Source organism: Marmota monax, unplaced genomic scaffold (genome assembly GCF_021218885.2).
Source record: "Marmota monax isolate L192 unplaced genomic scaffold, Marmota_monax_Labrador192_F-V1.1 WCK01_AAM20220418_F8-fsc00021, whole genome shotgun sequence".
Classification (NCBI taxonomy): Eukaryota; Metazoa; Chordata; class Mammalia; order Rodentia; family Sciuridae; genus Marmota; species Marmota monax.
Genome location: NW_026695228.1, coordinates 17,722,549 through 17,744,115, shown reverse-complemented (window position 1 = coordinate 17,744,115; position 21,567 = coordinate 17,722,549). Strand labels below are relative to the sequence as shown.

Here is a 21,567-nt window from a genome sequence, read left to right as displayed (position 1 = left end):
AACAAATATTTTGGACAACCCTATGCCCACCGATTTCATAACTGAAATTAAATGAACCAATTCCTTGAAAAACACAAACTACCAAAACCACTAAAAGAAAAATATACAATTTGGGTAGGGCTGTGTCTATTTAAAAAATAGAATCAATAATTAATAAATTTCCAAAAGAGCAACAGGCACATATGGTTTCACTGGTGAATTTAAGAAACAAATGGTAACAATTCTCTATATTCTCTTCCAAAAAATAAAAGCAGGAGGAATGTTTACCAATTCATTCTGAGGTCAGCATTACCCTAATATCAAACCATATGCAGACATTAAAAGAAAGAAAAAGTACAGAAGAGTATCTCTCATAAATATAGATGCAAAAGTCCTCAAAATATAGAATCAAACAAAATCCAAAAATGTGTTAAGAGAATTACACCTATGATCAACTGAGATGTATTCTAGGTATGCAAAGCTCATTCAGAATTTGAAAATCAAGTGGGGTCATCTATCACATTAGCAAACTAAAGAAGAAAAAAACAGATGATCATATCAATAGATGCAGGAAATCATTTAACCAATTTTTTTCTAATCACTCATGATTTTTAAAAAGCCCTCAGCAAACTTGGAATATGTGGGAACTTCCTCAAGTTAATAAAAAAAATTCAAACATTCCTACAACTAACATCATTCTTAATGGTGAGAAACTGGATGCTTTCCTCCTAAGAATGGGAGTGTAGCAAGTATGTCCCTTCTCACTGTTCCTATTCAATATTGAGAAGGAAATAAAAGGACTAAAGATTTAGAAAGAAGAAATGAAAATATCTTTGTTTGTTAATGACATTATTTTTCTCTAGATAAAGTTCTAAAGAATCAATAACAAAAATTAAATTAGTAAGTAACTCCTGGAAATTATCAGTAATTATAGTGAAGCTGCAGGATATATAAGGTTTGTCTACAAAGAGTCCATTACTTTTCTAAATATCAGCAATGAGCAATTGGAATTTGAAAGCAGAAGCACTACTATTTATAATAGCACCAAAAAATGAAATGCTTAGGCATTAATTTAGCAAAACAGGTACAGGATCTACATCCAGAAGACCAAAAAACTTTGTGAAAGAAGTTTAAAAAATATCTTAACAAACAGGAAGATATTCCATGTTCAGGGATAAGAAGACTCAATATTATTAAAGTGGTGGTTCTCTTTAAAATGGGCAAAAAATTTGAACAAACACTTTACCACAGAGGATGCATGAATGACAAAAAAGCCAGTGAAAAGATTCCCGACATCATATGTCATGATACAATTCAAATCAAATAACTCTGAATGTATGTTAAAATTGAATAGTCCAAATGGAGGCACATAATTTCTTCATGACAGTTTAGCGAACATCTTTCCAGTCTAAAAATAAAAAAGTTAACACATTAGTTAATGTAGATTTTATTGATTTGTGCATTTTAGTTGAAAATGTTACACCTGAGGAAATTTACCATAGTGTGGCAAAGTATGAACTTAACAAAATTTAACCTTCTGTGTCTGAAGATTCTGCACCACTATGATTGCTTTCGTTGTCTGACACACCATCCCCAGTGCCACCCATACAAGATGTGCATACCTTTAGAACTCCAGTTCTCTAACAAACCATGCAAGCTAACTTTTGGAAATATATTGCCAGGGCATGTGCACTGAAATTCTAGGCTCATGACTCTCAATACATGAGAAGAATGCTATGCATCCATATGCCACTGGTGAATATATTGCAGCTCTGCCTTTTAAAGAGCATAAGGCACAGAATTATATCTTCAATGATTATGAAATGAAAGATTATAAACATATTTTTGACCTGAAGAAACAGGACGCAGTGATCATACCATGAAGACAGTATGTCTACCGGCAGATGTCATGAGGTACGGTCAACAACTTGTTGTTGTTTTATTTTGTTTTGTGGTGCTAGGGATTGAACCCAGGGCCCTCATGCATGCAAAACAAGCACTCTACCTACTGAGCTATATCCCCAGCCCGCTGTTGTACTTCCCTAACACAACTGGGCTATGGGCCAAATAGCAGGCATTTAATAAGTGAAATTTGAAAAAAAGAAGTACCATTTCTGCTTCACATGTAAAGAGGTGTACATTCAGGTGAGTTCCCTTATAGACATTTTAAATTTATATTTTCCTCTGATTTTATAAACTATGCCAGGGATTCTTAAGCTTTGATGGGCATAGACTTTCTAAGGTTTTGATGGCAGACTAGGAAACTAGGCAGATTTCTGAGCCACCCCCACCCCAGAACCTCTTGAGTCTTTTCATATGGGATTTCCAAAAAACTGCATTCTCTTTTAGAGGTCATCTGTGGACCATTCTTTAATGGAACTCATATATATAATGTCTTTCTTTACCTTTTGCTGAAGGAAGTGGAGGTATTTCTTTGACTACCAGTCTTTCTGTAAGGTCTTTTGTTGTTGTTGTTGTTGTTGTTGTTGTTATTATTATTATTATTATTAGTCATAGTAGTAGTAGTAGTATAATTGAGAGCTGTGTTTCTCAATCCAAATTCTATCACAGGCCAGAAAATTCAGTTCATAGTTGGATCATGGACATGGGGAGGAGGAGGGATGACCATCAAGGAGAGCCAAACCCTTAGAAAGTAACTTGGAAAAGTTTGGGATTTGGTCTTATTCTCCTTTGTAGCCTAGAGCCTTCCAGGTGCAGAACATGATTGTCTCTGAAGTTTTTGAATAAATGAATTACTAACCAACAGAAAAAGAATATGGTTTTGTGGATGCTCAATACCGTCTTTATGAGTGGGTGCTGAAGTTTGCCAGATGTTTTTCTGCATTGATCAAAGAAGATCACCCCAGTTTTGTCTCTGTTCTGTTAATACAATGACTTAAATTGATTAGTATTCAAATATTAAAGCAAACTCACACTTCTAGGATTAAACCCCACTTGGTCATGTTGCATTATCCTTTTAAAACATATTGCTGGATTTTATTTACTAATATTTTGCAAGAATTTATGTGTTTGTGTTCATGAGAATTATTGGTCTACAGTCTTCACTTATTATAATTTTTGAAATGATTTTAGTATCAGGGTTATGTTAATTTCATAAAATAAGATGAAAGGATTTTATCCTCTATTTCAGATGATTGTATAAGATTGATGTTATTTCTTCCTCAATTGTTTGAAAAAAAAAACTTTAGAAAACCATCTCATTCTGGAGTTTTCTTTGTGGTAACTTTTTTATAGTTAATTATATTACTATTATAAAGGCAAGATTATTCAGATTTTCCATATATATCATCTCATGTCAGTTTTGGTACATTGAATTTTTAAAGAAATTTGTCTGTTTTATTTAAATTGTTGAATTTATTAATATAAAATTGATCATAATAGTTCTTTATTATTCTTTTAAAGGTCTGTAAGATCTGTAGCAATAATCCTTCTGTTTAAAAATTTGTATTTGTCCTTGATCAGTCTAGCTAAGTTTTATTAATTTTTAAAATTTGCTTCAATCAACTTTTGTTCATTTTATCTCTTTTTAATTTCTGCTTTTATTTTCATTATTCCTTCTTTCTACTTACTTGGAGCTGAATTTACTCTTTTTTTCTAGCTTCTTAAGTCATTGAGGTCTGATTTTAGATCTTTATTCTTTCTAATATAAACATTTAAAGCCATACATTTCTATTCAAGCCCTGCTTTTGTTCTATCCCATGATTTGACATGTGGTATTTTCATTACTTTCACTTCAAAATATTTTAAATTTTGCCTTTTGATGTCTTCTTTCACTCATAGATTCGTTAGAAGTATATTGTCATATTTCCAGATTGTTGAACCTTTTATAGCTCTCTTATTGCTAATGATTTCTAATTTCTTTCAGACCTTTTATATAACTTCTTTGCTCACATTCTTATCATTCCATTTATTGTGAATATATTTTTCTTTATTTTCTTGAGCACAGTTATAATATATACATTTTGATCTTTATTTACAAATTCCAACGTGTGCCTCATCTCAGAGTCAATTTTTGTCTTTTCTATTGAGTATGGGTCATGGTTTCCTATTTCTTCAGAGGCTGCATATATCATACCCTGAATGTTATGATTGCTATATTGTGGAGACTCTGGATTCCGTTTTATTCTTCTGAAAAGTGTTGATTGATTGTTGATTGAGCAGTCATTACATCAGTAGGTTAAAACTCTTAAGCTCTGCCTCCACTGAGAGTAGTGGCAGTAAGTCTCAATTCAGATCTTTTAGCTCTCACTGGTACATTCCCGGTTCAGAGGTCAGCCAAACATCTGGGCAGAGTACATACACAGAATTCGGGCTCTCATTCTCTAAATTTTCTGTGATTTACCTCCTCACTTTCCAGAACCTGTAGTTGGTCTAAAATTTGGACCCCTGCTTCTTCAAAACAGAAAACATTGTAAGTATTCTACTAGAGTTTAGTTGTCACCCATGATCAGGTCCTGCCCTCAGGCCAAAGCCATAAACCTGGGAATCTTGCTCAGCATCATCCAGTTGTTTTCCTCTTTCAAATGCCTAACCCCCTTCAGTAGTCACTACTTTCATGATTCCTCAGTCCCATCAAGAACTTTTGTACTTGTTAAGCTAGTGAATGAGTAAGTGAGTGGGTTTTTGGTCCAGGACTCACAGTTCTTACTTATAGAAGTATTGGTTACATAGGAGCTTACTCAGCTGTCACCAAAAGCAGAACCCAGTTATATGTTATCTGCTACATGATAAATAATTCAGAACTTAAGAACTTGGTGGAAGTCATCTTACCAACCCATCTGAGATGAATGATTCAGGACCATCATTTCAGAAAAAAAAAAAATGAGTAAGGTAGAGAGTAATGGAAGTTAATTGGATGGACAAGTGGATCCCTGTTATCCAGACCAGCTCAGAATTTCTTTTATTCCGGAGAACTGAGAAAAGAAGTGCGATCTCCACTGAGAATAGAAGTGTGTGATTAATTCTCCTCAGTGACACAGGCAATATGAATCAGCACCCAAGAAGGTCAACTCATCTCTGCTCTGTATTTGTGAGAGATGTAGAAAACACTAAGTTTACAAAACAACTTGGTTTTTTTCCAGTCAATTAAAATAAAGAGGGAGGGAGAAATCTTCTTTCTTGGAAGAGACTATTTAATTTTAAGAAATTCTCAACCACAAAGCTGGAGTGTTGGTGTTAAGAAAACGGATCAGGGTTCCATGGGTCAGGGGAAGATGAGAGTTATGACCACAGATTTGGTGGTCACCTGTATGATATGAAGCATGCTTTCACAAGGCCTCTGTTCAGAGAGACCTCCATTTCCAACCCATCACACAATAGAAAATCCAAGATATTTGTCTAATTTCTGTTTCATTCTACGCTATAAGCTTCTTGTGGATAGAGATTATTTATTACTCATGAGCCTCAGTGTCCTCTCTTTTAAAATAGGGCATAATATGAACAGTTCAGTATAGTGTGAGAGCACAGTGCTTGGAACATAGTAGATGATGGGAACTCTCTTATCCGGCTCAGACAGCTCTTCTATGCCCTCCTTCTCTTTAGGTTCAACAGCTTTATCCACCTGCCTCAATGAAAATTCTAGCCTTTCCCATCACTTTCTCTCCTCAGCCTTCTAGTCTATTTCTAATGCCTCACGAGCATAGAGGATTGAATGAGTTTGACTCAATACAGTTTTCTTATCCATTCTCCTCCTCCATTGCTACTGGACACTTAGGATGTTGTCACTTTCCTACATCTGTATGATGTACTGTCAACCAAACTCTCTAATGATGACACTTTCTGCTTGGAGAGTTAATCCTCTGTGTTAACAAAGATCCAGTCTCTTAGAATCTGAACATTCCTTGTAGTATGGAGATTATTTTACTATGTCTGTGACCTCACTTTCTGTGGCTGTTCTAGAAGACAGTACATTCCCTGAAAGGAATCTTGACATCATGGTTCAGGTACTTTATGAGAGGGAGGAAGAGGAAAGGGGAGGGAGGAAGGCTAGGATGGAAAATGCTCAGTAGATATTCGTTGAATAAATGAAAGAATCACTCTGGGATCATTAGCTTGTTTTGTAGATATGGAAATAAGGCTCAGAAAGCCTTATATAACTTGTCCAAGAGCACAGTAATGGAGCCCAGTTTGATCTCAAGCCTTCTAATCCAGTTCCACTGCTCTTTCTTGATCATCAGCTGGGAGATCCATCTAGCTTAGGGTTGCTCAAGTGCCCATCTGCAAAGAGAAAGGAGGCTGTGACAGATTGTAAATGAATGCACTGCTTCTTTCATTAAGAAATTCTTACTATGGAAAAGAACAATGTTAACCAGATTAACCCATATGCTTAGTGATTATATTCTAGCACAATTCCTAATCTCATTATGAACAATTCACCAATGGCACCTGAGCTCTGGACCCACTTTTTTGTAACATGGGCCCTATTGATCTCTACCCCCTCTACATGGCTTTAAACTCCACATGCCTATCATTTCAGATGCTCTCAGAGTTCCTGCTATATGGTCCAGATGGAGTCCTCAACCATATCTGAGCCTTCAACTACCGATTTTGATTATGATTCTCAGAGCATTCTGTGCGAGAGGAACATGATACTTGACACCTTTGCCACCACCATCTTGTATTGCCTGGTGTTGCTCCTCAGTCTGGTGGGCAACAGCCTGGTGTTGTGGGTCCTGGTGAAGTATGAAAGCCTAGAGTCCCTCACCAACATCTTCATCCTCAACCTGTGCCTCTCAGACCTGATGTTCTCCTGGTTGTTGCCGGTGTGGATCTTAGCCTACCACCAGGGTTGGGTGCTGGGAGATTTCCTCTGCAAGTTTCTCAGCATGATCTTCTCCATCAGCCTGTACAGTAGCATCTTCTTCCTCACCATCATGACCATTCACCGCTATCTGTCTGTGGTGAACCCCATCTCGACCCTGGGTGTCTCTACTCTCCGCTGCCGTGTGCTGATAGTCACAGCTGTGTGGGCAGCCAGCATCCTGTCCTCCATCCCTGAGGCCATCTTCCACGAGGTGATTTCCTTGGAGTGTGATTATTTTGAAACCCAGGGCTTCCTAGCATCTGTCTACCAGCACAACATCTTCTTCTTGATCTCCATGGGGATCGTCCTGTTTTGCAACATACAGATTCTCAGGACCCTGCTCCGCTCAAGGTCCAAACAGCGTCACAGGACGGTGAGGCTCATCTTCACCGTTGTGATGGCATACTTCTTTAGCTGGGCTCCCTACAACCTCCTTCTATTTCTGCAGACACTCTTGAAAATCAACGTCATCCAGAGTTGTGAGGTCATCTTGCGGCTGGATTTCGCCATGATCATCTGCAAAAATTTGGCCTTCTCCCACTGCTGCTTTAACCCGGTGCTCTACGTCTTTGTGGGAGTTAAGTTCCGCAAGCACCTCAAAAATCTCCTCCGGCAGGTCTGGTTGTGCCGGGAGCAGATATCCAGCTCTAGCCCATACCTCCGTTCTCCTGGTGCTTTTACTTATGAGGGCCCCTCCTTCTACTGAGGACAGTTGGATGGTGAGTGTGGAGGTGGACAGGGAAACTGGGAGTAAGAAGAAGGTGACCAGGAAGACTAACAATGGAGATGCCACATACCACTGCAGGGTGGCGAGGAAGAAGGTCATGCCTCCCTCTGTAGGAAAATGGCTTCCCACCTGAACATTTTATATGGTCATTGCACTCTGATTTCATCATTCATTCTTTCACTTAGATATCAATTACTCACTTGGTCAGAATGTTCCAAACCATGAAAGAATTTTAGGAAAGGAGAGCCTCAAGCTCAACGTGTGTGATGATTTTGCAATGCAGGTTGTTGGCAAGACAGTCTCCCCCTTCCTTGGCTATAGGGAAGTCCCAGTTGATTTGTTCACTTTGGAGGGAGCTGGCTTTGTATTTCCCAGTGACTGTCTGCAGGACAAGAGTAACCACATCCTCAAATAAGCACAATCCCAATGAAACCTGGATTCTAAAAACCCAAAACGAGGCTGAAGATAGTTCTGTATCCTGGCTCCAGCTCCTACCACATAAACTGGATCTTCAACATCTAGCTCATGAATACTGAAGGAATAAATATTATATGTGGTGCCTTCTGCACCAAGTATTTAGAAGATACAAAGATGAACAGGGTATATGCTAACCTTCAGGTGCCAGTGACCGAACCCTGGAGTCCCAGATGAGTAAACCCCACATTGGCAAAGGCATGCAGATGGAACATTCCTCCAACATCTTGTCCCTTCCAAGTGGAGGGAAAGATGACTTCACACTGGTCACTTTCCACTCAAAATATCCACTTCCTGCTCGGTTGATGGTACCAGCTTTCTTTCATGGTCCACACTCCAAACCCTGAGTCCTCTTGGAACCCTGCATTTTCTTAAACCCTCACAGCCAGGTCCTATGCATTCTGTCTTCCCAGTGATTCGCAGTGTTGTTCTTGCCATTGCACCCGTGACTTCATCCCTGAAATGGCCTCAATCCTCCTCCTCTTCCTGTTGGTCCTCTCAAAACCTCATTGACTCCTCATGACTTACAAATAAAGTGCAAACACCTTAGCAAGACATTCAAAGCCTCCATAATCTGGTAACCACTCTTCCATTCTTATACCACTCTAAGTCCCCTGCCCCCAAGATGCTTCATATCCAACCACAGAAGCCCACGGGCCTTCTTCCACACACCCTTCTCCTCAGTCTTCTGCCTTTGGAGATGTGTCACACTTTCATCTGGGCCTCGAGTTCATGTCCTTCTCCTCTCTGGCCTCTAAGACCCGGCTCAAAGACCAGCTCCTCCAGGAATCCTTCCCCAGCCTGCAAATCAGAAGGGCACATTCTGGGTTGCTATGGCACTTTCAAGTAGCCCTTTCAAGTAGCATTTGTCCCTCCCCATCTTGTGTTGTAGTTGGGCACATGAATGTCTTCTCTCACTGTCTCATCGGACTAGAGACTGCATGAGGGCAGGAAACTGTTCTTGAGCCCTGGTGTTCTATCACGGAGAGCAAAGAATGACAAGACATAAATCCTTCGGATTTATGCTCTTTGGAGGGCCAGGCCACAGGGCACACTTTACCTTCTTTGCCCCATGTTCCTTCTTGATGAATATTAACCCTCTTTCCTAGGCAAGACTCAGAGCACATTGCTTGTCCCTCTCTTTGCTTTGCCCTCTGTGGCAATGGATATTCCCTAACTTGCCTTCCAGTTAGTGGTCTGCAGGTCTACTTGGGTCCCTTCGCTTCACACATCAAGGCATAGATACAAGTCACTCTCTAAACTTCTATATACCACAAAGACCTGAACCGGATATGGTAACCTGATTCAGCGCTGGAGTGGGTGTTGGGGAAAGATCCTTATATAATTCTGACATGTACCCCAGTTAGGATCATGTGGCTGCAATTGAATGAGGCCTCCGAATTCTTTCACACTCTCTTTTGAGTAGGACTTTTTACCCAGAAGGCACTCTATATATGCTTTTTAAGTAAGTATCTAACATAACCCTCATCTGGAGACTAGAGATTACCAGGCAATTTCCCTTTCAGTCCTAGCTACAATTTTAATGATCTATGTGCTTTGGGGTGGCTAGCTCAGAGGAGACTAGCAGACCTGCCTAGGGAAGAGCAGCAAGGGTCTAGTTTAATAACAATATAGCCAGTAGCACCTGATGGAGAGGATTGTGTGGTGCTGTCACAGTGAAGGGACAAGGTGCTAACTAGCCCCTAGATGAGGTGATCGCTCATCACTGAGGGAAGAAACCACAGATGGAAGGAGATAACAAGATTGTCTGTGGGGGTCAGAGCTAAGCCCTCTTACTGCTCCTGAAACAAACAAATCCACAGTGTTCCCTAAGGGAAGACCTTTTCCCAGAATTTCCTGTTTCACACTCCCCCAGACAGAACCAGGAAGAGACCAGCCTCAATGATCTCTGAAACAGAGCATGTCTCCAAGCCAGGGCAACCTCAAACGGCTCTAGCTAGAGTGAAAACTCCTGGAGGTCACACACTCAGTTTCTAGAAACTTCCTCGGTGACCTGCAATGTTTGTGGTTTGCCAAGTGAAAGGGCAGCAGACCCCCTTTTGGCTTTTTGATCCTTCCATTTCCTCTTTCCACACTTATCTCCCTGATGTCTTCCGGTCAACACCAGGTCTTCTCATGAACATTTTATCTAGGGTCCACCACCTCAAACATCGACTGGTTCATTTGGAACTAAGTTCTGCTGAATGCCGCCGGACTGCTCTCCTTTGTGAAACCTGCCTGAGAAAGGACAAAGAGCCCCACAAGGAAAACTTAGAAGAAATTCCCAAAATAAGCTGCCTGAGAAGACTCATGGCATTTGAACCCTGGACCTAAACCTCAAAGCCAAGCTATTTGCCTTACCCACTGCAACCTTGGAGCCTCAGTTTCCTCACGTGTGAAACTATAGAGAAGCCAACACACAGACTCACCCACACCATGGGGATGTGCATGAGGTCATTCATGTGTGTATAGTGCTTAATTTGCAAACCAGTCTGTCATGGATAAATATGAATTACTATGCAATCATTTCATAAGAACAAAAAGCTTCACTGCTTATATGCACAAGTAAAAGATCACCTTGTGTTCATTTACTTCTGGCTGGTGTCTTAGTTCAAGTCACTGTAGTTGGGTAGCAAACACTGAATCCATAGCCCTGCTATGTCTCCTTTTATCTACCCAAGAGCACTGTGGTTCTTTGGTTGTTGTTCTTTTTAGTAATACATGACAGTACAGTATATTTTTATATATTTATTCAAACATGAAGTACATCTTATAGCATTATGTTTCTTGAAACTTCTCTGCTTATAGAGGGCCTGGGTTGGATTTGGAGCTGGAGCATTAGGTGTGGAACAAGCCCGGTGGGATGAAATGGTGGGGACACTGGCTCCACTTAGCTCTTAAGAGAAATTGTTCAGGTGACTGAGTCTGTCTTGAGTGCATTGGGACTCAATTTCCTGTTCCCATCTCTCCTCTACCTTGACACTGAAGTCTTCTGACTTCAAGTCCAAGCCATTTTTTTCCTGTCTCATGACCCGTTTGTGCCTAAACAAAGACCTTTCAGAGACACAGTCCTATCATGGGAAGAACAGTACTATATCCTACCAGGAATTTCAGCATTCTGAAACTTGTGAATATTCTGAGGGTTGGGAAGAAATTCTAGAAGAGGAAAAGGGGCCTTCCTAGCTCTTGAATGAGTTATTCTGAGTGCAGAGCTCTCTCCACCATGGGCCACATCGGATTTTACATGTGGGGTTGTGGTAACCCATTTTACACCCCCAATGGGCCTCTCTACACAAAGAAGTGTGACCAGAGAAACCAAAAGATAACCCAGGGAACCTGGTTCCTTGACTTTGACCATTTCAGAAAACCAGCCTTGGGCATCACTCAGGGTGAGAGGGAAGAAAGATGTGGGCACTGGAGGGTTTCAGGGATCAGAGAAGTAGGCAGAGTGAGAGAGATGCATGGAGACCTCCAGGCAGTCCCTGGCCACATTTGTGGAGTGTCTGCTCTGTGCAGTACCATAGCCCGGGTTATGGAGAGTGAGATCTCAAAGATGAATCACCCCACTCTCAAGTTGGCTACTTTCAATTATTCCTATTTGAGGAAAGGTTTCCATAGGATTACTCTAGGCTCAAAGGAGTCTCTTTGCCCAAACCACCTTGGTGACCCCTATTGACCTGGCTTGATTGTTCACACACTTGTTCACACACAATGCACACTTGAAACACATTAAGACTCTTCCAAGGCACTTTGCAATGAACAGTGGGAGTTTGGGGAAATACCTGCCCACTTTCACCTGCCCCCTCACCAGTCTGTATCCCAATGTTAAATATAATTTGAGTTCAAAACAAAATTGTGGGTTGCATTTCCATGAGGTTCTTCAGGCGATACAAATCTATAGCTTAGGGCATGTTACGGATTGAATCACATCATCCTCTACCCCCACATTCACACTCAAGTCCTAACCCCCAGTTTCTCTGCATATGACTTTATTTGGAAATAAGGTCATTGCAGATGGAGTTAAGGTAAGATCACTGTGATAGGATGGGCCCCTCATCCAATATGACTGGTGTCCTCACAAAAAGGGGAAAATTGAACCCAGACACCAGAACGAGGTGAATGTCACGTGAAGACCAAAGTTAGGCTTCCACAAGCTGAGAAACACCAAATTGCCAGCAATCTTCCAGAAGCAGGGAAACAATGTCCCCTGTAGCTCCAGAAGGAGGCAACGCATGCCTCCATCTCAGATTGCCAGTCTCCAGAATTCTGAGCCAGTGCACTTCCATTGTTTGAGCCACCCATTCATGGAATCTTGTCATGGCAAGTCCCTAGCAAACTGATACAGAAAACAAATTTCAGTGGGTAGGAGGGAAATCCTATCACATCTCAGAATCTTCCACAAGGTTTCAGTGTCTACCTCGCCTACACAGAAGGCTGCTCTAACTGAAGTCAGGCACAGGAGATCGGAAGCAGACTTTTACAAGACCTGCTATGTACTGGGTCCATACATTTCCACATCTCACAGACACCTGGTGAGGTTTTTGTTTCCTGGGAAGTCACACAGCAGCAACCAGCAATGCATGTTAGATCACATGGAGAGTCTGAAAAAAACATCAGTGCCTGAGTCCCTGCCTCTAAGATTCTTATGCAATTTGTCTGGGGCTGCATGAGTCTTAAAAGCCTTCTGTGTGACTGGCTTGTAAAGCCATGTTTAACAACCACTTTTATAGTTTAGATATTTGGTGTCCCCAAAAGCTCATGTGTGAGGCAATGCAAGAGCATTCAGAGGTGAAATGATTGGGTTATGAACGCCCTGACCTAATCAGTGAATTAATCCCCTGAGTGATAACTGAAAGCCAGTAGGTGTGGCTGGAGGAAGTAGGCATTGAGGGCTTGCCTTTGGAGTATATATTTTGTATCTGGCAAGTGGAGTGTCTCTCTGCTTTCTGATCATCATGTGGGCCCCTTCCCTCTACCACACTCTTCTACCATGATGTTCTGCCTACCTCGAGCCCCAAGGAATGAAGCCAGCAGTCTATGAACTACGACCTCTGAAACTGGGAGCCCCCAAATAAACATTTCCTCCCCTAATTTTTCTTATCAGGTCTTTTGGTCACAACTGTGGAAAAACTGACTAAAACAACCACTCATTTACTATGTACCAGGCACTGTGCTAACTTCCTTACATATATTATGTCAGATTCTTACAACTTTTAAGGTAGGCATTGTTTCCACCACTCCAATGAGAAAAGGGGGCTGGGTAGAAAGAAATGATTTGCTTAAGTTAGTACCTTATTGGAGATTTTCAATTCTGATCCATTTTGGTCCCAGATATATGCTCTTCTAATCACATCCTGCCAACTTCACAAATAAGGGATGTGTCCAACAGGATACAGCTGTATGCAACAGAAATCACCTTTTGTTGCCATGACAGAAAAGCAATGTATGGAAGGGATATTGGGCACGATTGCAATGTAATTGTATCAGAGATATGTCAGGGTACAATGTCCTAGTGTCTGCAATTGCATCACCAAGGATTCAGCAAAAAGAAAAAGAAAAAAATAAATGTTTATAATGTGCATAAAACATGGGGGTGGGGATGAAATACAGAACAAGTGGGAAGCAGAGGTGGGTCCTCCAGAGATGAGGAGGCATTCTGCTGGGTGCTTTTAAAAATGTCCCTTCCAGTGTCACCTGCAGGAATAGTTAACACTGATATTCACAACAGCTTTTTTCTTTGAAGTCCCTGTTTGGTCAAGAGACACTATTTCTTGTTCTACAATGAATGATCACCGCTCTAGTCCTTGATAAACCCATGGCACACTATTATCATGTCATCTACAGCCACTTCTTTTGCAGTGTTTACTTGATCTTCATTGTTACTGTTAGAATCACTTTGATTCAGAACTGTTTTGACAATTTCACCATCAGCCCATGAACGAACAACTGGTGTCTTGTTATTCATGTTAAGACCTTCTTCAATATCTACTTCTGGATTACTAAAGAACTCTGAAGGTACATGTTTGCTTATGTAAGGAAATCAGACATTTTTTTCCCCTCACTTGATATACACAATCTTCCAATTCACTACCTATTCATCATTAGCACTGCACACAATCACACACCAGGGGCTGTCCAGGCACACACAACGGTGTCTTTAGTCACCATGTTCCAAGTATTGGCAACAGCATATATGCCTTCTTTATGCTAAACTTTTGCAAACCTTCCACACCTACACTTCTGTTCATTGTTGCTAACACACTGTTCAAGAAAATGTTTTCACATTTATTCCTCAATGATCCAAGGATACCCTGGTCACATGACTGAGCTAATGAAGTCACATTTGGGGAAAATACATAGCATAAACATTATTAATGAGATTTTGGCTGGAGAATAAGCAGAACAGTTGTAAAGGAATAACAAAATCTTACAGTCATTATCCAGTTCAGCTTCTCTATGATAAGCACAACTCCTGATGTGTGCAATATTTGTGAAACCAATCAGAAGAGATGTCTCTGGTGATCCACACTGCTTTGCTAGTATCATAATGAACTGGTAAGATATGGGCTCCTTTAAAATAGTGAGGGTGTAAGCTTTGGCTATCTCAGCAAGTTTATAGTTATGGGTGCCTCCTGTATTAGCACACCCCAGTGCAGTTCTCCTATCCTCTGCATCCTTAATTCTCATCGGGAGAATTAAAAGACATCATCAGCTATAATCAATGTCTTTCTGGAGCAATAATGTCCAAACAGTAATGCTTTAGTAGAATTATAGACTTGTTCTGGTATCAGATTTTCATGAGTAGTGACCTTAGTAAACTTATCAATAAATTTCTCTACTGCTCCACGATCAACAGTTACCTCTTCCATGAAATTGCAGAACTCTGACTACAGCACCTTTTCTAACTCAGCTGTGGAAGTCACACAACACTTCTACCATTCTCTACTATGGAAGCAGCCACCAGCTACCCAGATCCCAGGTGAGGGGAATTAGATTGTAACCTCTTGATGGGGGAAAGGGGCATGCCAAGGTCATACTGTGAAAACATGTGGGATGGAAAATATTATCACAGTTATCTTTGGAAAATCCAATCTGACACAGTACATTCTCTTCATCCCACTTGCGGTACCCAGTTTCCATTCCAGATGCCTTTCTGACTACCAAATGATCTTGACTCTTAGTAGCTTAAAACAACCATTTGATTTTGGTCACAATTTTGTGGTTTGGGAATAGAAAGAAGTATCTCCAGGGCAGGTTTCATCAAGGATTGCACACACAACTGTGGTCAGGGTTCAGCTGAGGCTGTCCTCATATGATGGCTTGTCCAGGCAGACGTCCATTATGTTGCAATGATGTGATTGGCAGATGAGACATAGGTTGGCTGGAGTTCCACTGGGCTGTTGACATGGCTTCTTCAATGGGAAGTTCCCAGAAGACTGGTCTTCTAACACAGCATCTGGCTCCCTCAGATTCCAGAGAAGCAATTCCAGAGAAGCAGGTGGAGACTGCACTGCCTATGTCCACCCAACCTCAGAAGTCAAATAGCATCACTTTTATTGCACTCTGTAGATTGCAAGTGATTCACTAAAGTCAGCCCAGGTTCAAGGGGATAAGTAAGAGATACCCTGTCACTTATGGAGGACAGTAGTGTGACTCAGTGAACATATTTTAAAACTGAAATTCTCACCTCCTTCAAGATTCCAAAAGCTGGGTGCTGTAATCACAGAGGTATGGGAGGCGCAGGCAGAAGAATTGCGAGTTCAAAGCCAGCCTCAACAATGGCAAGGTGCTAAGCAACTCAGTGAGACCCTGTCTCTAAATAAAATACAAAATAGGGCTGGGGGTGTGGCTCAATGGCAGAGTGCCCTGAGTTCAATCCTTGGTACCAAAAAAGAAAAAAAAAAAAAAAGAGATTGCTAAAATGTCACCTTCTAAGAGAGACTGTCTCTTCCTAACTACTTTCCAGTCCCAACATTTGATTTTGAATTTTCTTTTCTGTTTCTTTTTCTCCATAGTAATTATTACCTTTTATTTATCACTTAAATTATTTCTTTGTCATCCTGTCTCCTTCCTCTACAATGTAAGACCCATGAGAACAAGGATTTTTGTCTATTTTGTCCATTTCTGAAGCCCACCCATCTAAGTCAGGGGTTTGCTTACCATATCTGGTCTGCTGCTTGTTTTTATAAATAAAGTTTTATTTGAACACAACTGTGTCCACTCCTTTGTGAATTGTCCCATGGCTGCTTTTGTATCACAATGGCAGTGCTAACAACAACTATTTGTTGAATGAATGAACAGCTTTAGTTCAATCAAATACAACTTTTCCATTACCAACAGAACTCTATTTTTGTTTTTAAGAATAAAACAGAATATAGACCAAAAGACCAAAAAAAAAAAAAAAATCCCATTTTTGTGGTTTTTCCAAATTAGGGAAACATTGTCCTCAAAGGTGAATTGGAACATCCTTTATTGAATAGATTAATTGCTTATAATTGTAAAACAATAAATCTCTGTTTTACAAGTGCTTTTTGGATTTCTACCAGAGCCCTATTTTTAAATATTAGGAGGTTTCCAATAGACCTTTGGTATAGGACTTTGTCTTTTTTCAATCCTGTGTTTCCAAAACTTAGTTGATCACAGAACATGTCTCAACATTCCTTGTGAGATGCTCTTTAACACCAAGAAAACTAATGGTCTAACAGAAAAAGTGAGTATACAACTTACTAACAAATCGGGATACCACCCAGAGGGAGAGGAGGCACTCACTGCTAATATTCATGCTGGGACAACAGCGCTCTCCTGGGTGAACCAGGAAAGACTATCACCTTATTTTGTGGGAAATACTATTTTCTCTGATTACAACTCAAAATGGGGAAGAGTTTGATTCTATATTACCAAGAGATTATTTTAAAATTTCAAAGGTTGTCAGTTGGTGGGGACTGTTGAGGAAAAAGTCAAAGGTGGAATCATGAAGAAACAATTCTATAAAACATACTTGTCAGAATTCAAGTCAAGTTCTGGAGCACTGAAGTCCAGATCCTTCTGCATTGTCCTTGACAATTACTGAAACACAGTGTTCTGAAGGAGAGAATGACCCAGTCGGCTTGGAGCTGCTGATTCTGCAATCAACTTCTGACTCCCTGTGTGTGTCTTATACTCACCTTTTTCAGAAGAGAAGACTGGTTTGATAGGGACTCTCAAGAAGAGGGTGGTTCTTTTGAGCTGAGCTGTCACACCTGGCCACTGGTATGGCTGGCATCCACCCTGACCTGGTCAGTTGAGACCAAGTTGGTGAGTTCCCTGGCAGAAAACACAGCTTCCCGATGCAAGGAACTGCCAAAACAGTGATTATGGGCTTAAACTCTGTAGTTGGAAAGACCCAGGCTCAAAGAACTGTTCTTAACTCACCACTAAATTTGATCTCAGTTAACTTAATCTTCCTAAATCTCAGTTTGCTCATCTGCATAATGGGGTTAATTACGTGTCATGAGACGGATAAATGGATAAAACTAAAGCACATGTAGAACACACTTAACATGGTGCCTTTAAAGAATGCAAACAATTGCTTAGTCTCTTCCTTCATCAGTACTATGGACATGGTCTCTTTCCTTGTAGGAAGCCTCCTCTCCTGCTACTTGTTAAAGCTATGGGGTTTTTGTGATTTTGAATCTGATCTCTTTATTTCATATGTACAGATCAGAACACAAGAATATGCTGAGTTGTTTGTGTGAAACATTATAGTTTGAAATACTCAGCTTTATATAAAAAGAAAATACATATTAAACTACCTAATATTAGTGATTTTGTTAACCTTCTTCCTTATTATCTTACAGTGTGTTTGGTGGATGGGACACCTCTCAGGAGCTCCTGCCTCTGCTCTAATCTCTTCCACTATCCACTAATTACCACCTTGGTACATCTGAACAATGACTGAACCTCTCTGAGCTTCAGTTTTCTCATCTCTAAAGTAGAGATAATAAATCCTACCTACATCATAGAGTTACTGTGAGTTTTAAATATAATCCTATATGAGTCTTTTGGCTAGGGTCTGGTATATCATAGATCCTCAACAAATACATTCATGCATGGCCTATCAACATTTTAGTCAATGACAGACCACATATATGATGCTGTCCCCTTGGATTGCCTTGCCTAGTGCCATCATAGCCATCTTAATCTACATGATGTTGACACATTGACAATTGCCTAGCTACACATTTCTCAGAACACATCACTGTCCTAAGTAATGCATAACTGTGTTAAGTTTGTCACCCACTTCTCTCTAAACTTATTTTGGGCCTAAGTTTCAAATAAGAATGTAGGACCCAATTACCAATGCTAAAATCCTTCCCCCTCTTAATAGTGCATAAAACTGCTCACCCTGTGGTTGGAACAATGAACTTTCTTAGACCACTATGTTGATGACTTCTGTTTTTCTTTTGTCATCTCTTCTTACTCCTCTCCCTTTTCAGTTTCCCTTTCTGCCGGATTTCTGTTCTCGCAACTAAAAGGCTCAGGGGTCACTCCAGTTGAACTGGGCTAATTGGGCTGCACAAAATAACTACACAAGAGACACAAATACCTTTTTCTTTGGGGTCGCTGTGACGGCTCCTCTGACCTTAAGGGTCCGCAGGGAGAGAGAGAGAGAGAGAGAGCGCGCGCGAGCACGTGCTGACCCCTTTTATTGAGGAGAAGCTATTCAAATGAGGCAAGGGATCAGGTTTCAGGGGGCTGAGTCTATCTTCATGATGTCCACTGTCAGCAGGTTGACTGACACCTGGGTAGGCCACACTCAAGGGCACAGTAAGAGAAGGGGACACACACAAGGCACTTCCATGGAACATTCTATCCTAAACAGGGCAAGGGATTATATTACAAAGCAACAGGTGAGCGTAGCTTCACCCATGGGGCTGTAGCAAGACACAGTCACTCGAACCCTAGAAGAGCAGGGCAGTCTAGCAGCATGGGTGCCTGAGGACACATCGCCCAGCAGGGGAGTTAACTTAGTCATGTGCGAGGCTGGTCTCCCACACCTTTCACTTAACAAGAATGAAAATCACTTCTATTCAGGGGCCTTCTTGTGACCCATTCCCCAAACTGATTATTTCATCAATCCAATTCACTGTTTTATCTACATCTAGTTTATTAAACATGGCTAATGAGGTGTCATAGGCTAAAATTAACTAAGAAATCTATTTCCTTTCCTGTATTATTCTATCCAGACAATTCCCCACTTTTTTCATTAGAAAAGTTGGAGCCATCGCCCCTAGCTAAGTCCTGTGAGTTAAAGAGGTATTTCTAGCTTAAATGGTGGGGTAACTAGGTCAGGGCCTGCGGACAGTGGCCAGATCAGCGCTTGGGCCTTGAACCAACCACAAGACCACAGTACTTTGTACTGCCACCTTTCTCTTATGCCCATAGTAGACACTGCTATTTGAATGCGTCCTGTTGTACTGCGTCCAGCTTCAGAGTATTTTGCAATACACAATTTTCCAGCAGAAATTAGGTTAGGATCTAAGTTAAGCGTGGTAGTTCGTTAACACAAAGTTTTGAACACTGGTTTTAAGTTCCTGTGTTAATAAGGGGGATCAAAAGATGGGATATGAGGCCCAGCAACACCTATTATTTCTTATTTAGCCCAATATATACAAAATATAACTAACACGTAAGAATATAAAAATATTAGTGAGCTAGTTTACAACTCTTTTTCCGGACTAAGTCTAAATGCAAGCTATTTTACATTTGCAGAACACACACAATTCAACCCGAACAAGCCACATTTCAAGTGCTCAATAGTCACACACTAACAACGCCGCTCTCAAGATCCCAGACAGATGATTTGTGGGCACACATGCCCTCTGGAATTTCAAAGAAGGGCAAAAGTTCATCTGGGGCTGGCTCAATGACGTGTAAGCGGAAGGCAGGACCTGCGGGAGCCGGCAATACTCGCCTCGTGGGGCATGCTGGGAGTCGTAGTCATGCCCGCCCATCCGTGAGGTCTGATGGGAATTGTGGGCCTCGGTCCCGCGGGGCATGCCGGGAGTTGTAGTCGCTCCCGTCCGCCCGCGGTCGGTGTGCGCGTCATGGCTGCTGGCACCGCGCTAGCGCCCGCGCGCTCTTCCGCTTGGCCCCAGAAAGTTTCGGTTCTGCGCGGCGGTGGACCCAAGACCGCGTAAGTGCCGCGGGAGACCTGCTGGACTTTGGGGGCGCTGGGACCTCTCACGATCCGGGAGCGGAGAGGTTCGCTCCTGGCGCAGCTTGTCACCTGTTGCCATTACTGTCCCCGCCCATCCCGGTTCCCCCACAGACTCTACCACAGACTCCGCTCCTGCTCAGCGGGCCCAGAAGTCACCCCTGGCCTCTGTGAGCTGGTCTTGGAACTTAGGCTTCCCCAGTGATTAGTGAGAAAGACAAATCCCAAACACCAGTTCCAAGAGCCGGGCCGGCCGCGGGGCCAGAGGAGCCCACCCTGTGGAGGCTCAGGAACTAGCTCAGGGCCCTCTAGTAGAGGAGCACAAGTCCCCGAATTCCTGCTTGCACAGTCCTTAGGAAGCCTCGTTTCTGGCACAGCTCGTCTGGACTGCCCAGACTTTAACTTTGCAGGACTCCTGATGCCCCAGTTTCTCCCTTCTTCACAGAAGGGAACGGTTTGTTCTTCCAGGCTGGTACTCAGGGCATGGCCCATTCACTGTACCCATTGTTCCTTGTGCCCAGGTGCACGGCCTCAAGGTAGCCTCTAAGTGATCTTTCTGGAAACCACCCGTTTGACGGTTTGAATTATCTCTATGGCTGCATTGGACAGGGACGAGTCCATGCTGTTGGAACCTAGGCTGGGGAGTATAGAGGGAGAATGGAATTTTATTTTTATATAAGTAAAGCACATGTGGTTGACACTTTACCCACGTGGCTTCCTGTTAATGCACATATGTCCTCTGATGCCCCTTATCACTCTTACTTCGTTGTTCCTATTGGTTATCCCCTCCAGGGGGGGAAAAAAGAGCACTTGTTGACACTGCTTGTGTTGGCCAGAGCCTCTCTGTCCCTCTGCTTGTCTTACCACAGCAGTTTCCTTTCCCGACTGGGAAATGGGTCAGGGGATTTTTAGGGGCAGAAGATCAGGGCTTAATCTGCTCACTGCCCTCCTGTGCTGTGTGCCTTGTGGTCTCTCCTGCAGCAGACTTAATTCCCCTGCCATCTGCCTGAGACTGGAAGCAGTGGTGGCAGGGGAGGGGGCAGTTGTCAAGCTTTGGGTTTCTGCTTTCAGTGTTCCCACCTTCTGAAATGGGGTTGAGTTGAGTGGGTGGCACTTGACCCTCTGTGACAATCACCATTCTTAAAGTATTAAATGTCTCATATTTGCTGTGGGTCATGGTTATTATCACCCTGGAAATCAAAGTGAATTGATTAGAAGCATCTGAAAAGCTCTTGCTTTGGGAGACAGAGGTTATCTGCTTGTGTTTGATGTGTTCATCTTTGTGTAGTGCTTCATTTGTTTTTAAAATTGTTTTCAATATTTTATTAAGAAAATAGATAAACACAAAACCTTTGAAAGAATTCTATA

The 21,567-nt window shown here is 41.7% G+C and overlaps 2 protein-coding genes across 2 annotated transcripts in view; both read left to right on the top strand.

Annotated features, from left to right (window-relative positions):
- Positions 1-2,011: 2,011 nt before the first annotated feature.
- Positions 2,012-10,594, top strand: Xcr1 (X-C motif chemokine receptor 1). The gene is made up of 2 exons (XM_046437508.2): positions 2,012-2,124; positions 6,476-10,594. Exon 2 carries the CDS (start codon positions 6,498-6,500, stop codon positions 7,506-7,508), a length of 1,011 nt encoding a protein of 336 aa, XP_046293464.1. The 5' UTR covers positions 2,012-2,124; positions 6,476-6,497; the 3' UTR covers positions 7,509-10,594.
- Positions 10,595-20,022: 9,428 nt separating this feature from the next.
- Fyco1 (FYVE and coiled-coil domain autophagy adaptor 1) overlaps positions 20,023-21,567 on the top strand; it is a 75,613-nt gene continuing 74,068 nt past the window's right edge. The window contains exon 1 of the mRNA XM_046437520.2: positions 20,023-20,178. The gene's annotated coding sequence lies outside the window, so the exon portion shown is untranslated. The remainder of the gene's footprint in view (positions 20,179-21,567) is intronic.

Excerpts from the sequence above, each read along its gene's own strand:
- Xcr1 (XM_046437508.2), top strand. The coding sequence starts at position 6,498 with ATGGTCCAGATGGAGTCCTCAACCATATCTGAGCCTTCAACTACCGAT.